Source organism: Mytilus trossulus, chromosome 12 (genome assembly GCF_036588685.1).
Source record: "Mytilus trossulus isolate FHL-02 chromosome 12, PNRI_Mtr1.1.1.hap1, whole genome shotgun sequence".
In the NCBI taxonomy this organism is placed as follows: Eukaryota; Metazoa; Mollusca; class Bivalvia; order Mytilida; family Mytilidae; genus Mytilus; species Mytilus trossulus.
Window position 1 is genome coordinate 1,619,375 of NC_086384.1, and position 16,514 is coordinate 1,635,888.

At 29.9% G+C, this 16,514-nt stretch overlaps 1 protein-coding gene across 13 annotated transcripts in view; it reads left to right on the forward strand.

Moving 5' to 3' along the window:
* LOC134692957 (rap1 GTPase-activating protein 1-like) overlaps window positions 1-16,514 on the forward strand; it is a 252,361-nt gene that overhangs the window by 212,360 nt on the left and 23,487 nt on the right. The window contains exon 1 of one of the 13 annotated variants that reach the window (XM_063553623.1): window positions 2,212-2,491. The exons of 10 other annotated variants lie outside the window; for them this stretch is intronic. In XM_063553623.1, coding sequence (XP_063409693.1) covers window positions 2,409-2,491 — 83 coding nt within the window. In that variant the 5' untranslated portion in view covers window positions 2,212-2,408. Of the gene's footprint in view, window positions 1-2,211; window positions 2,492-11,873; window positions 12,275-16,514 lie in introns of those variants that run through there. 2 more of the 13 variants (XM_063553627.1, XM_063553622.1) reach the window with 2 other exon arrangements.

Sequence of the window (16,514 nt, forward strand, 5' to 3'; positions counted from 1 at the left end):
CCTGGAACACCGTGACCCCGGGGACAGGATCCGACACTGGATACGAACTACCCTGGCTACCAATATGAATTTATTATCATTTTGGTGGTTTGAACAGTATGTGCCTATCATAAAACTGTGATTGTAATTTATAAAGGACATTGATGAGAATATGAGATATGGTTTTCACCTATTATCTCAGATTAGGAAGTGAATTAATGTAAAAATGCAATTCTGGAGTGTCTGGTCTGAATGAATTAATATAATAAATAACATCTTATACTTAATGTCTTATTGTAAAATTGTATATTCTATAAGCTGTATTGCTTCTGAATAAAGTATTATTATCACTACCCTTTTATACAAATATAAATATAAAAGAAACAATTATCTATAGATCAGAATAATTATTTACCTGCAAAATACCTGGTGTTTATAATTTAATTACCTCATCAATTTCATGGTCAATGATCCCTGAGATATTACTGATCACAAAATCAATGAACCATGACCATCAAAGTCAGATAAGTTGTGTGTGATCTGTGACCTGTGTAAATATTTAACAAATCGGCTACTTGATCTATCTCCTTAAAAAAAACGTGGAATATTGATAAGTAGTATGGTGACATATATCGTTTGAATTTTATAAACTTGAAAGATATCTTGAAGAATTTGATGGATAACAGCAAGATTTTATTAGACAATAGTTTTGTGATGGATGAAAGTGTGTGGATTTTAAGAATAGTAATTCATTTTTGATGATATCATAGCTCAAATGATTGGAATAAGACCTAAAATAGATATGGAATGATTTTAAACAAAAGAGGAGTAAAATATATTGAAATTAATTTTGCTTCTGTTCAGTAAATTTTTCAGAAAGTGAAATGTCAGAAGTTTTATATTGTAGCTTTAAATTATCTGTGAAATCTACGTAAATGTCATTGTATATATAAAGCCTACAATTACACCGTCTGTTCGCAACAGGATTGGATTTCACGCTTTTAAAGACTTGTGCACTATAGAATTCTAGCTAGCTATTGTTTACTTGAGCAATATGTAGTTTTGCGAGTTTAAAATGCAAAGAAGAAAAGAACAAACGCAGATTTGATTTCATAATTGCATGATATGGTTTGCAGAATATTAGAAGATTTTAGATGTGATCTGAACTAAATTTTATATTGTTGAGAAACAAGATATTTTATTAGAACAAAAGTGACTGCGTGGATGTGTTTTTAGTGCTATAGATATGGTACATGTATAACCTAAAGCCAGAGAATTTATAACTTATATGTGGTGTAACATATGGGACATATAAAAACAATAAAAATTTAATAAATGTATTATTGCCTGACAGCCGGAATAGGAAGATAATCGCTACATTTGATGACCGTGGAAAATAGTTTTGAAATAGAATATTGGAGACAAAACAATTGGCCCAAAATAAAGAAATGGATACTAAAGAGAAATTAGATATTATACTGTTGTAGATGTTTAGACACAAAGAGAATAGATATCTAGGCGTTCTTCTTAAAACTGTTAATGAAAGTATATAGTTTATACATATTATACATAATTAAAACACGGCATACATTTAGTAAACCTAGACCAATATTCCTTATAAGGTTTCTGCCATCAAGTTTTTAGGTTACATTCTTACATTGTTTGAATAGATTGGATTACCCTGTTTTATTGTTGCGTAATAACAAATGGATGTCCTCAGTGATTGAAAACATATATATAGTCTGCCCAGTGAATAAGGTAAAGATTTCATTCTGCAGACTAATCAGATATTGGCCGTAAATGGTGTGAAGTAAAAAGATTTATCTGTATCGAATTTCTATGGAATTTATTACATTTACTGTTTAGTTAATTTGTCTATACATGTAAATTATGCAGCGATCTTTTTCAAGAAGTATTGAAATCTAAGACCATTACATAAATAAGGAAGATTTGTATGTTTTAGTGGACATTAATATTATTATCTGGTCTAGTTATTGTGTTGACAATCTGAAGCAGCAATCTTTCTTTAAGAAACATTGAAATCTTAGTAGACCAAATTTATAAGGAAGATTTGTATGTGTTAGTGGATATTAATATCAGTATCTGGTCTAGTTATGGTGTGTTGACAATCTGAAGCAGCAATCTTTCTTTAAGAAACATTGAAATCTAAGACCATTATAAGGAAGATTTGTATGTTTTAGTGGACATTAATATCTGGTGAAGTTGACAACAGCAGTGTGTAATTTGACTCTTTGTTTTGTTGAAGAATTTTACATGAAATCAATAGTTTTGATGGAACAGTTGTATATCCTGAAGTGTAAATAGTTTAGATGATATTAATATTGTTTCCATATTCATAAATATATATGGTACAAATTGTACAGAAAGTAACATACAATTGTTGGATTTGTTAATCCCACTATAGCGCAATGTATAACAGTATAAAAATGGGACTGCCGGCTCACTTATCTTCCAAATGTAGAAGTTTAATGAATGGAGTCAACCATAAAAGGTAAGGATTCAAACACACCTTAACTTCTTAATATTTGCAATTATGCTTTAATGTATTCTAAACCATTAAAAGCAACAAGTCAAACACACCTTGAATATCAAATGAAATTATACATACCCTTGTCATAATATATGCAATTATGACATAATGTAAATTCAACCATAAAAGGTAAGAAGTCAAACACACCTTAAATATTAAATGTAATTACACAGTAACACTTGTCACAATATGTGCAATTATGACATAATGTAAATTTAAACATAAAATGCAAGAAATCAAACACACTTAAATGTTGCTTTGACTTTTATGCATTGTCAACGGTTGTCTCATTGCATTTTCCCTGCTTTGATCAACCTTTATATATTCACATCTATAAACCCTGCAAGGTATGATGTAACATGTATAAAACTATTTTAAGGTAAAAGAACTCAAACACACCATTTATTGAACATGAGAGAGCATATATATGCAATGAAATATTTACCATTGGATGATATGTTGGTAAATAAGTTACAGTGGCTGATCTAGGGGGTGGGGGTATGGGGGATTTCTGGAGGGTTGGAATTTCCTCCTTTTTTTGACAATCAATGCTTTAATTTAAATGTGCACATATGGTTGGAACCCCTGCTTTTAAAAATGGCTGGATATAAGATTTCATTGTGATTCAATTTTAAGGTTTCCACTCAGTAAATGCTTTTGTATAGTTGTAAATAAAGTTAGTGAAAAATAATCTATTTTAGGCTATTCAATATTTTTAGTCAACTACTCATATGATTCAGGTGTGAATTTTATCCTTGTCACCAAGTTATCATATTTAGAGTGAAAATTTACATGGAGCCAAGTGTCCTATAAGACCAAATAAAAAATTTGAATAAGTTGAAACAGTTCAGACTAAGATACACTGACTCTAACTTGTAGGTATAAACATTATCTGACAAGGGTAATAAGTGTGATTCAATTTGTTCCTACTTTGTAACATAAAAAATCATTAAGTATAAATACCAAATATATCAAAATTGTTTTGGAGACCCCACAGTTTGTGAATTTTAACCCCTGCTAGGTTTTATATGATACTTTGAATGGAATTATTATTTTATAGACAGGTAACACCACCAGGTTTTATATGATACTTTGAATGGAATTATTATTTTATAGACAGGTAACACCACCAGGTTATATATAAGAGGTTTACACTTTGTTTTACCATATTTGTTTATTTGCCTTGTGGTTTGATTGGTAAAGTTTATCCTGGTTTGTGGTCAGTTAATAAATGCAAATATTAGGAAAAGAGAACATTTTTTCCTTATTCACTATTTATTTTCTTGTTCAAATACATAATTGTCTTTGAGGGGTTCAAAGAAACTTGACTCCCCCAAACTTTGGTTCTGAATAATTAATTTCTGTTCAATGCAAGATTAAATATACAATATGTTTATTAATACATAATATGTAAATTGATATATAATATGTAAATTAGTATATGATATATGTAAATTGTTTAAGATGTATTACTTGATCATCAGCATTTAAACAGTATAAACAATTTGGTCCAGTTATCAATTAACAAAAATATACTGTAATAATGTTAAACATGGAAGCATTTTCTATCTGTGAGTCCAACCCCATAATAAGTTATAAGTAACTGGGACAGGAAACGAACAAATACTAGGGGGTGTATTAGTGATTTAATTAATTGTTTGTATGTACTTGTATGTACATACACCTAAGCTTTTGAAGTTTTGCTTTATTCCATTTCAATGGAGATCTGGCTTGGAGATAAACTTGATTCTGTTCAATGGACATTTATCTTGGAGTTTCCTGACGGCTCATTTCAAGATATTTAACTTCAGAGGTCTAGACAAATCCTGTTTTTACAGAAAAAGGAGGCTTAATTCCTTGTCATGTCACGATCTTCGGTTAATTTAAAACTTTAAAGAGATATTGTTTTAACTATATGTTTTATCTCAGTTCTACATGAGCCAATGAAGAGGAACACCCCTTAGTAATAAACAAATCAGTCTCAAGGAAATTCCTGTAAGAAATGAGCTTGTTTCTTATGTTCTTATTAAAGTTAGATCTACTACTGGCTTTCCAGAGGCGGATTTAGAGGGGGGCCCCCTTTTTTGAGAAAAAAAATTGGTTGCTTATATAGAGAATCACTGAAGCGTGACTGGAGTGGGCCCTCTCTTAAGGCAGTCAGTGGGCCCCCACTTATGAAAATTTCTGGATCCTCAACTGCTTTCATCCTTTGTCTCTGCTCCCTAACAGCAGCCAAGCATGAAAAAGGGAGAGAGACTGTCAGATTAAGAGATCAAAGTTCAATTCTATTCAAAATTTTATATTTTCCTGATATTGAAATATTTGGAAAAAAATGAATTTGGCAAGAACCTATTAAAAATTTAAATCTTTAAGAAAAAATAAAGATTATATAGTACTGAGTGACAAATAGATTTAAGTTTTAAAACAGACGTAATGAGTTGTGAATTTCATCCCCTGCAAGGAAATATACATGTACTTTCAATAGTTTTGTTTTAATTTATGTCAGTGCCTTTTATATATAGTTGACTTAATATAAGATTTGGTTTGCCTTGAGGGGATCGAGGGAGAAATTTGACTCCCCATAAACTTTGGTTCGCTACAATTATTATTTTCATTCCTTCACTTCTAATATACCTGAACCAGGTATATGCATCTAATGTACCTGAACCAGGTATATGCATCTAATATACCTGGTCCAGGTATATGGTACAATGTTGTAAATTAATCTTGTTACGAACTACATCTATTTCATCATTAAATTATATAAGCAATTCGTATAACGATTTCTGAAAAAAAAAGTGTAAAAACGTAAAAAATTAGTTTCCTTTTAAAGATATTCAAAAAGTCAAATATATAAAACATTTGTTGTCACTGATTAATGTGAAGGTAAAGAATAAGTTCTTAAAACAATTGTAAACTTATAAATGTGTCACAAATTTTGTCACTCGGATGTCCTGTTTAAAATATAGTGGTCACCCAGGACTTGTTAATCGTGAAACACCTAAATACCACAAAGTCATGTGAAAATAACACTATCATTGTGTTTTAGGCTGAAAGATGTTTTATAATGGGAACTTTGACTATCTTTTTCTTGTATTTTTCCATTGGCTTATAAAATCTAGTATCTATCAATATTGTGGTTTGACATCAGACCAGAATTGATTATGTTCCCCTCTGCCATTACTGTTACACAGGAGTTTTAGTTTTATAATTTGAATGTATAATATTACTGTGGGAACAAATTTGTGTGGTTTTAGTCAAAATCTACATTCAAGCCCATTGAAATTTTGTACTTTGTTGAAAGTTTGAGGTTTACCTTAACCCCTAGAAGTAAAAAAAAAAATAGTAACCAACAAAAATAATTATTATTTCCACGATGATATCATTTTGTAAGACAATTACATAATTCATCATACAGGATCCATATTTTATTTACTATGATTCACATATCATGACATCATGCTGCATTATACACAAGCCTATCAAAATTCGGACTGACCCATAGGTCACTGGCCAGGCATGGATAGAGACTATGGGTTGCAGTTGAAAGCAACCCCTTCTCTTTTCGAAGTTTTGCATACTTTATTCTAACATTTCAACCCATATTAGTCTCATTTCTGTTGCAAACATTTTACTACTTGGCTAAGAACTCTCTGTGAGTTTTGCCAAAGATAATCATAGCATCAAGAACAAAAAATATCTATTGAGAGATACAATTCATGTAAAGCATAATTTGCAACAAACTTATTCATCTGCTTGTCTCAAGTCCTGTTAGCTAGTGAGACATCTGTCACCAAGGTTCCTCCAGAGCACTGTTAGATAAGGGGGAGCTAACTCGTATGTGCTGGAACCAAGGGACAGGGGGTCAGTCTATCGCTAGACTTAATGTTCTGATAGGCATAGCTAAAACGCAAGGAAGGTTTTCATAATTTAATTACTGTAACAATTTAAACGAATGATGATAACAAATCAATAAGTAAACAATTCCAAATAATAATAATAATCTAATTTAAGTACAAAGTATCAATTCAAAATATCAATTTCCAAAGTAAAAACTATTTCTCCTTAAAATGTAAAATATAAAATAAATGCCAAAATTACTAAATCATAAAATATACTTAATCTCAAATTCAAAATGTAAAGTCTTAAAATAAAAGATTCTTAAAAGTATTTCCAAAGTTAAATTATGAGTCAGAGATAAATTTTGTCTCACACTACACAGTCAACTGGTAGACTGGTAGACAGTCTTATAGGGCCAGTATAATGACATGAGTAGTGTGAGGTCACGCTTCCGAAACACTGACTGTTATCTTAAAAATTCTCAAAAATAAAAGGTGAGTCAAAAAATACATTTTTGTCTAAACACTACAAAGTCAACTGGGAGACTGATCGACAGTCCTACAGACCCAGTATAATAGACTTTAGTAGTGAAAGGTTAGGTTTCCGAAAGGTGACTGATTTTCCTAAATTTTACAACGCTATTTATATTAAACCCAAATATAAATCAATATGACTCGACATTTAAATATTAATCTCATTAACAAAAAATAGACATTAATTAACAAAGCCTAATCCTATATTGTTTTGATAAAACTTTGATAAAAAAAACATAAACTTTCCAAGTGACATACATGTATGCTAATTACAATTAGTCTTTCAAAATTAAGTGCTTTGAGCAAACTGTGACGTTTCGAGTACTAATGCCACAGCATAGGTAAAATTAATTAAACAAATTAATTTCAATTTTTACAAAATATAAACATAACATTTTCTTTCTTACAATAAAACATAATTTTCATCCAAAATAACACTAACACAAATTTAAGCCAAATAACACACCATGACACATCCTTTGGTTTCTTGTGGATGGTTGTCTCTTTAGGCAATCATACTACATGTACATCACCTTATTTTGATAACTTACATTAAGAGCTGTCCCTCCAGTGATATTGTTTGCCTTAAATTAGTGGAGAATACAGGCTTTTCCCCTCAGAGAAGAATCCCAATTTGAAAAAAAAAATGGCTTAAAATTATTCCCAAAAGATAACTTTTTTCCCAAACAGTGCAGTCTCAGTAGTAATTGTGCATGAATACAAACTGAAAAACACTCATTTAAACAATTTTCTTGCCTAAAATGACTATATGTGCACATTTGAGGGTCTATTTATGTATCATCACTCACAAAATAGAGTTTTATTTTAAAGCAGGGTTTGACTCTTGAAAATGGGTCTGTAAATTAAAGTTTTGATTGTAGTATTTTCCCAATAAAAAAGGGTAGAGGTAGTTTTGAAAAAAGCCAACAATATCACTGGGCCCTCCCCATTGTCATTGAGTTATACAGACGTTCAGGAATTCATAAAATGCATGTTTGACAGTAATTGTTCAAGTATTTTGCATACAAATTTTGAAAATCGCTGAATATAATAGAACTATTATGAGCTCATTGTAGATTTATATACTTAGGAAACGTTTAAAATATTTATCATATTTGTGAATGGCATATTACTTATGTTTATCAATGGAGGGTTGTAATTTCTCTCAATATATTGTGGGAAAATATAATATTATCTTTTGAAACAGAAAGTGAAATAAAGTTTTTATGAGCATGTTTGATAATCTTAACATTTTGTATATAATTGAAATCTTTCTGAATGAAGTATAGATGGGTGTATAGTATATTTTCACTCTAATCTGTGACATTTTAACTCAGATTTTCTGGCTTCTGTGTGGGTTGAGTGTGATTAGTGACATTTGGAAATGATATTCCTAGGTATATGTTAATCTTTTACAAAGATGTAAATTAAAGAACCATAATTAAGAAATATTGTTTCTGCAGCTTAATTTTATTTTTGAATGTCAGATAGAAATATAGAATTAAAGACTTTTCCTTCCTGTCAGCTTTTAAATGATATTCGGTGACTGGGACATTCTAAGCATTTCTACATGTATTTAGTTGGAAACTGAAATAGTGGTTTTTCAATATACACACAAATATAAATGAGTTCAAAGTATCAAATATTTGTTTTTTAAGATTTTATTTCCTGAGATGATCATGTTAGCAGGATAGTTATATTATATAAACAACATAAGAAAATGTCATACATGTACATGTATCGTGTAGTCTTAAAAACCAAGTTGTATCCTGAGAATGGGGATTACAATTAATAAGTGGAATGTCATAGATTGTCACGTATATATATAAATCGTGTGAACAGACGGACATTTACGATCCTTCATTGATGATTATGTATATTTATATGGTAATCGGACAAATCATAGGATAATTATATAAACAATATAAATCAGATATATAATTGTTTCTTATTGATTCCTTATTTCTGTTTATTGTTATCAATCTGTAGGAAATGTTACTAGGGTTTATTATCATTCCCAAGGAATTTAGGTGTGAAAGGGAAATATCTTACTGTTCCAAGAAATCAAGATTTTATTGAAGGTTCATTGATGAAATATGTCAAACGATGGAATCATTTATGGTACACTGTGGTGTGGTAAAAACAAATCAGTTATATACCATTATAGTCCAAAAAGATATTGAGCTATTTGCACTGCGCTCGATCTATATGAAATGTGTACTCATAGTTTTTGAGATCAGTTAAAAAGTAAACATAACAGTTTAGCATTTTTTATGCTGGCAAACTGGCATAGTATTATGAGAAAAAAAATAATGAGCTGGGATTGTGAAAAAAGTTTTAATTGAATTAAATTGAATACTTTCCAATGCAGAATAATGGGGTTCCAACTGTATGTCACCATTCAATTGCATTCAAATACATTAATTGTTCAAAAAAGTGGGTTACAACCTCAGACCCCCCCCCCCCCCCCTTTGGATCTGCCACTATTAAACTGCTTTAGTATGATCACTGCCTTACAAGATAGAATATTCAAAATGTCAGTACAGGATTTATGGGGAACCAAAATAATTTCCCATTTCCATTCTCAATTTTATTTGCATGTAAATTTAAGTTTTCACAGTTAACACATGTTGGAAAAGAATATTAATAAGAACTGTGGACTATTTTGCAATGAATTTGAAATGTATGATTCATTTGTAGTTGTTCTTTATACAAAAAGTCTTTAAGATTTAATTAAAACTGTTATCTATTGGACAAAAGAATTTTAAATTGGTAAAGTTTTTTCAATAGCTGTCCTCAAGTGTCAGGAATTTAGCCTGAGAAAATATTATGATTACATATGGGTTTACATCTAATGAGATTATATTTTTGTATTGAAGTCATATGTATTACAGTTAAATACTTATATCAATAGATACTTTTGCTATAGAAAGTTACCTGACTTTCAAATGTATTATTTAAAATGACAAAATATATAAACAATTATTTATTTTTTTAAATTTATCAATGAATAAAAATCAAAGAAAGTTAAAGGGATTTGTAACATTTTATTTTCTGTTGAAATAATTGTAAACTTCAAAAAAAATAATCTTATTTTTATAAATAAATATATAATGCCATTGAGGTCTGTTGCTTAAAAATGCTTAAATAAAAGCAAAAGAGATTATCAGAATGTTTACGTAATAAATTTGTATTACCTTGTGGTATTGAATATTTAATAAAATGTGAATCTTGAGGCTTACATTGCCCTAATGGCCATTATCTTTCCATCAAAATAGTAAAAATTTGTTTCAAATTTAATTTTAGTAGCTCAGGGTCTTTAACCAGGATGTAAATCATAAGTTATTGACTCTCTAATTGTAACATATGTCATTAAAATTTAATTAAATTTTTCACATAGTACTGTTAGTTCCAGAAACATATATTACTGGGAAACACCAGATTTTAAATGACAAATGTTAATCGGTCCAGAATCAGATTTTAATCCAGAAGATTTGTAATTTTTTTGCCTCTAAGGAAGAAATTAGAAACTGTTTGTTATTTTTATCAGAATTTGTATAAAAGGTTACTGAAGAGAGTTAATGGTTTTATAAAATCCTTGTGGGTACATGTGAGATAATAAAAAAAAGTGAAAAACTTTTTTGAAATTACAATTTAATGGCTTACTATCTGGATTATATTTAATACAGGAATGTAAAACTTGTGGCAATCTGATTTTATCTTTCACTCAGAAAAAAAACTGAATTTCCCAGGATCTTGCCTTTACCTACAGTGCAAAAACCTCATGGGTTAATAAAGTCAAGGTCATTTACCCACAAAAAACAATGAATTTTCAAGGATTTTGACTTGACCAACACTGAAAGAACCTCATGGGTCAAGTCGAGGTCATTTACCCAGAAAAAAACCAATGAATTGTCAATGATCTTGGCTTTACCGACAGTGCTTGACCCTTATAGGTAGTCAATATCATCTACCCAGAAAAACCAATGAAATTTCAAGATCTGGGCTTTTAACCGACAGTAAAAGATCTTCATTTGGAGTCAAGGTCATTTATCAAGTAAATTCAATGAGGTTTCCAGGACCCCTCATACATAACCAATTCCACATGACCATCATCAGGAGTCAAGGTCATTAAAGACCCCAATAGTAGCAGGAAGATCTCAGGCTTTGATACTTCATCATTGTAAATTTTTTGTACTTTTGCAACATAGAAGAAAATCACCAGATTTTTGCATTTTTTGAAGTCCTGCATTGGTCGTTGGGGTTAAACAATATACAACTTATGATATGGCTTGATTTTACATACAATTTAGGACCATCGATTGAGTTTGAGTGTTAACATTTCGTAATTTAATATTAAATATCAAAAGCAAATCACATGTTTAGACCTTCTTGTTTCAAAACAAAATTCCAATATCAAAATATATAATTTGGGTATAAAAATCAAAATTATAATTGCTAGACTAGAGAAAGTAATAAGACTTCCTTTTAGTGAAAATATATAGATATAGGTCAGTCCTAAGTTATACAGAGTCAGTGTACTAAATATACCAACAATAATTACTTATTATTAACTAATGAATGCATGTGTGGAAGATGACCTGAGGCTCTAGACAAGTTAACGTTTAATTCTTCATTTCTAATGATGATTTTAACTGGAGGCACGTACAAACAATTACATATATTTAAAAAGTAACAAATTAATTCTCTTATTTGTTTGTTTATTACACCTGGAAGGGACATATAATCACACCTTTGTACAGCTAGTCTACGTTGTCTTATAATAATATCTTCGGGAAACAAAGGTCAAATATCGTAAAATGGCTATTGTCACTTCCTTCTGAGGATGACTTAATCCACTCAAAATAGACTTTATTATTATAAGACCTAGTCCCCATTGTTAGGCCTTGTGTTAAGTCACATGTATTTATGAATGGATTGTCTGTCAACGAAGGTTTATTTGCATAAAGGTATGACTGATAGTTTAATCGTCAAATGAAAGCGTACCTTATCACCGGATGTATAGCGGCATTCAAATAAAGAAAAAAAGTTAAACGTGCATGATTTCTTATCAAATAGGATTACTGGTGTAAAAAATTAAGTGTTAAAATATTTTATTATAGTAAAAAGGGATTGTGAATTAAATATTTATGAAATTTAAAAAGATCATCTGGAAAAGTTTACAATTTTCTTTAAGTGAATGAAATTTCAAAGTAGTTTTTATCTGAGTGAAAAGGATATATACTTAATAGTGTGCGATGGATGTTAATAAGATGGAAAACAAAAGGATATTTACAAAACAAAAAGGCAGATCTAGTTTTAGATGGAAGAATTTAGTTGCATTATTGAATACCATTAACAAAAATAAGGGGTAAGTCAATATTCCATATATCACACATCTTATATCTAATACCCCACACTCATCTAAGATGACAGTATATTATTGAGTTTCTTATTGATTTGTTAGTTAATTGATTTGTTCATTCCATTGGTCTGTACTTTTATTTATCAACCCCAAGATTTATCTGTAAATCTGCTCCTTATAATGCCATTATTTCAATTTTATTGAAACTTTCCCTGTAACAATTTAAGTATACCTCCAAATTCTTTTTTTATCTAAATAATTTTACCATAAAAAACATTGATTTTGTATGTTGGGGGAGGGGGACTTTTATAGCTAACTGATTTTGTATGTTAGGGGAGGGGGACTTTTATAGCTAACTATACGGTTTGGTTTTACTCATGTTGAAGTGCTGTATAGCAATCTAATTAGTTGCTTTAATACAGATCTGACATTCTATTTGGTTCTATTGGAAATCATACATCTTAATATTTTATATGTCATTTGGACTCTGGTGGATAGTTGTCATCAGATTTTTTAATTGAGATGATGGGCTATGATTTAGTTAGGACTAATTATTGGTTTACAGTTTTCTTTTTTCCAAATTATATAATGGAAAAGTGTTGTAACTAAAGTTAACTCCAATACCTGTTTCTAAAGTTATCTCCCATTCCTGTTACTAGAATTGTCTCCTATTCCTGTTACTAGAATTATCTCCCATACCTGTTACTAGAATTGTCTCCCATACCTGTCACCAGAGTTATCTCCCATACCTGTTACTAGAATTGTCTCCCATACCTGTCGCCTGAGTTATCTCCCATAGCTGTTACTAGAATTGTCTCCCATACCTGTTTCTAGAGTTGTATCTCATACCTGATATTGACTAGATAAATAATTGTTATATTAAACATTATGTTATGTCTTGATACCAAATTTACCATTATAAAATATTTTTTATCAGTGGAAAAAAAAGATAAAAAAAAATCTGTTTATGTCATGTGTTATACAGTATAACAGAAGACTTGAAATAAAGTTTCATTACTTTAATGGTGTCCTGAATATGTATGAAATATTTCTCATTGGACATTTTTAAAAACAAGCCACAATAAAACAATAACGCTTAAATGCATTATATTGTCATAAACATTAAATCTTCATTGAAGGCTTTTGTGGAAAGTTTTGGAGACATTTACACTATAACTTCTTAATATAATCTAAAGAAAATATAAACATTTTTCTAGAACTGTTAACGCATGATATATATAAAATGTCAGGCTGTTAGTTTGTGACAGAGAAACATGATAAATGTGGAATATACCTACACATTAATTATTTTATTACGTTTTAAAATAGTGTTCTCAAGGTCGTTTCCATGATTTTTAACTGAACATGGGGATAAAACTATGATGATATTTGTCTCCTTTGGCCCTGTTTTAAATTTCTGTTTTGGCACCATTGTTGAGCACTAGATGTTGGAGAAAGCATCTTTGGTTTACTAATGTATACATTTCAAGGTTGCTTATTACAGAGCAGAGGTGAATTACAAGGGTTTCACCTCCTATTTCCATTAGAAAATATCTAAATTTCCAGTAAGTTAAAAGAAGGAAACTCATGAAGCAGTTAATAACTTAACCTAGGTTATAGATATCTTCGATTACCAACACATTTTCTTCAAATATTGTTAATTGGAAGAAGAAATTGAAAATTTGCAGAGATTGTCACAAAAATATATATTTTTCACTTGCACTTTTGAATATAGAAGCAATAAAATTGACTGGTTTTGATAATTAGCTTGTAAAACTGTGACCTTTAAGCTTGAGCGTTCAACCTGAATTTTGGTAGAGTTATAGATTTGACCGTAACCCTGTCACATGACTGTATATTAATCAAAGTGAAACAACAGATTATATGTAAAACACCTGTGGTGTCACACTTAAAATTAATAATTAAAGAGTATAATAAATGAGTTAAACTATTATAAATTTTGCATTATATAATTTTTTGTCATAAATTATTCTTGATTTTTGTAGAATATCAAAAATATATTTTCAAAGTCCAAGATGTAGTAGACATTTTACAATACATGTACATCCAGTGGCAGATCCAGAAATTTTCAAAGAAAGAGGGGCCCACTGACTTCCTAAGAAGGGCCCTCGCTCCAGTCATGCTTCAGTGAATCCATATATAATCAATCAATTTTTTTCATAAAAGGGGGGGGGGGGCCTGGGCCCCCAGAAAAAACCCTCTTAATACGCCTCTGACATTTAGATTATTATAAATGGTCATTGTGCCACCATAGCTACATTTAAAAAAAAAAGGAAAGGAAAGACTTTGTTTTTACATATGGACATATTATCACATATACAAGGTTATGAAAACTTTGACTGATTTCTTGGAAAAAATCTATGAAAGCCAGGATGATTTCAAGGAAAAATTCTGTGTCACTCTTAAATGAATAGATTGAAAATGTTTTTTAGATATCTTTTTCCTGGATTATTGTTTCCTATGAAATAAAAAGCATTTTAATTTTTAGAAACTTTAAATAGACTGAACTTTTTAAACTAATGTCTGCCTTTATTTCAAATATGAAACAATAAGCGGCTCACAATAAGATGTCAATTTGAAGGCCACTTACATGACTTATATAAACTAAAGTGACATATTATATCATGTTCATAGAAAATCATGATGCAAAAAAAACTTAACAAAGGTACAGTCTTAGGTACTAGACACAAATTTAAATGAAGAAAAATTTTTACATAAAAATAATTACAGAGGTCACCACTTTCATGTTGTCTCGTCTTCAACGACAAATAAAACCAAACTTTGAAATTTCCGCTGACATCCAAATTTTTTATTTCCGCTGACATTTATTAAAGAAAACTTTCGGTTCAAATGACAAAAATGTAAAATTTGTGGTTAAGTCATGTCATATTTTTCGCATGGCTACTAATTTGATGTTCAAGGTCAAGAGACAGTCATATCAGGTTATTCATATGAAAGAAAATTTTGTCAGATTTTTTTCCAGTTACAATTACCAAAATATTTAGAAAATCTTTTGTTTTTAAAAAAAATATGAATACAAATATTTGAAGTTAATATTTTAATCAAATATCAAAGGCTTTATTATTTTTTGGTATAAAACAAATTCTTCTGAGATAATATTAAATATATTAAAAGGCTTAATTTACAGTCTGTTTCCAGGTATGGGAAAGGACTAAAACTCAAAACCATGTGTAACCTAGCCATATTCTGTATGTTCCTATCCTAAGTGAGGGTATAAAAAAGAAGATGTGGTATGATTGTCAATGAGACAACTATCCACACAAGACCAAAATGACACAAACATTAACAATTATAGGTCACTGTACGGCCTTCAACAATGAGCAATGCCCATACCGCATATAGTCAGCTATAATTTAGTGGGTTGTCTTTCAAGTTGAAAATTGTCACATTTGTTTATATGGTATGGGTTTAGCTAATTGTTGAAGTGGTTTTTAGAGGTGCAGTGATCTATAATTTTTTTAATCGATGTCATATAGACTCAGTTGGATTGTTAATTGTTGCACAATGCTGCATGAATCATATGCAATCTGCAATTAAACAGAATAGGATAAAATAGAATAATTTTATTTTATTCACCAAATTAGGATCACAGGAGTGTATTACATCATTCTAACAATATAATTATAAAAAATAGACTATGCAATACACAGACAATGGATGTGTAACATGTGTAATAATAAAAAAAAAAACACCAGGAAACACACATATTTATACCACATCTCATTTTAAACTATAAATTTTTATTATTTATCTCATTTAAATACTTTATTGTGTTTTGGGGTGTTTTTGGAATCATTGAAATATAGCCAATATTTATATCAAATCATAAATTTAAGGGATATATTGTTGTACATACATGTACACATGTATACAGATGTTATAGTTATTTGTGTTGTTGAGTTGCTGTCTCATGGGCATTTACCTCACGTCTTGTTTTCTATTTTTAAATGTTTCACTTTGTCTACATTGACTAAATGTGTTTAATCCCTAAAGATGGATATCAAATATGTCATGGTCAGAATGTCTGAAGCTTTGATTTTATCCACTAAAAGCCCTGTCACGGTCAGTATGTCTCAAGCTTTGATTAGGCCCTGTCACGGTCAGTATGTCTAAAGCTTTGATTTTATCCACTAAAGGTCATTTTATAAGTCATAAAGATTGGTATAAGTTGATCAGTGTATGATAAACACTTAGGATAAACTTT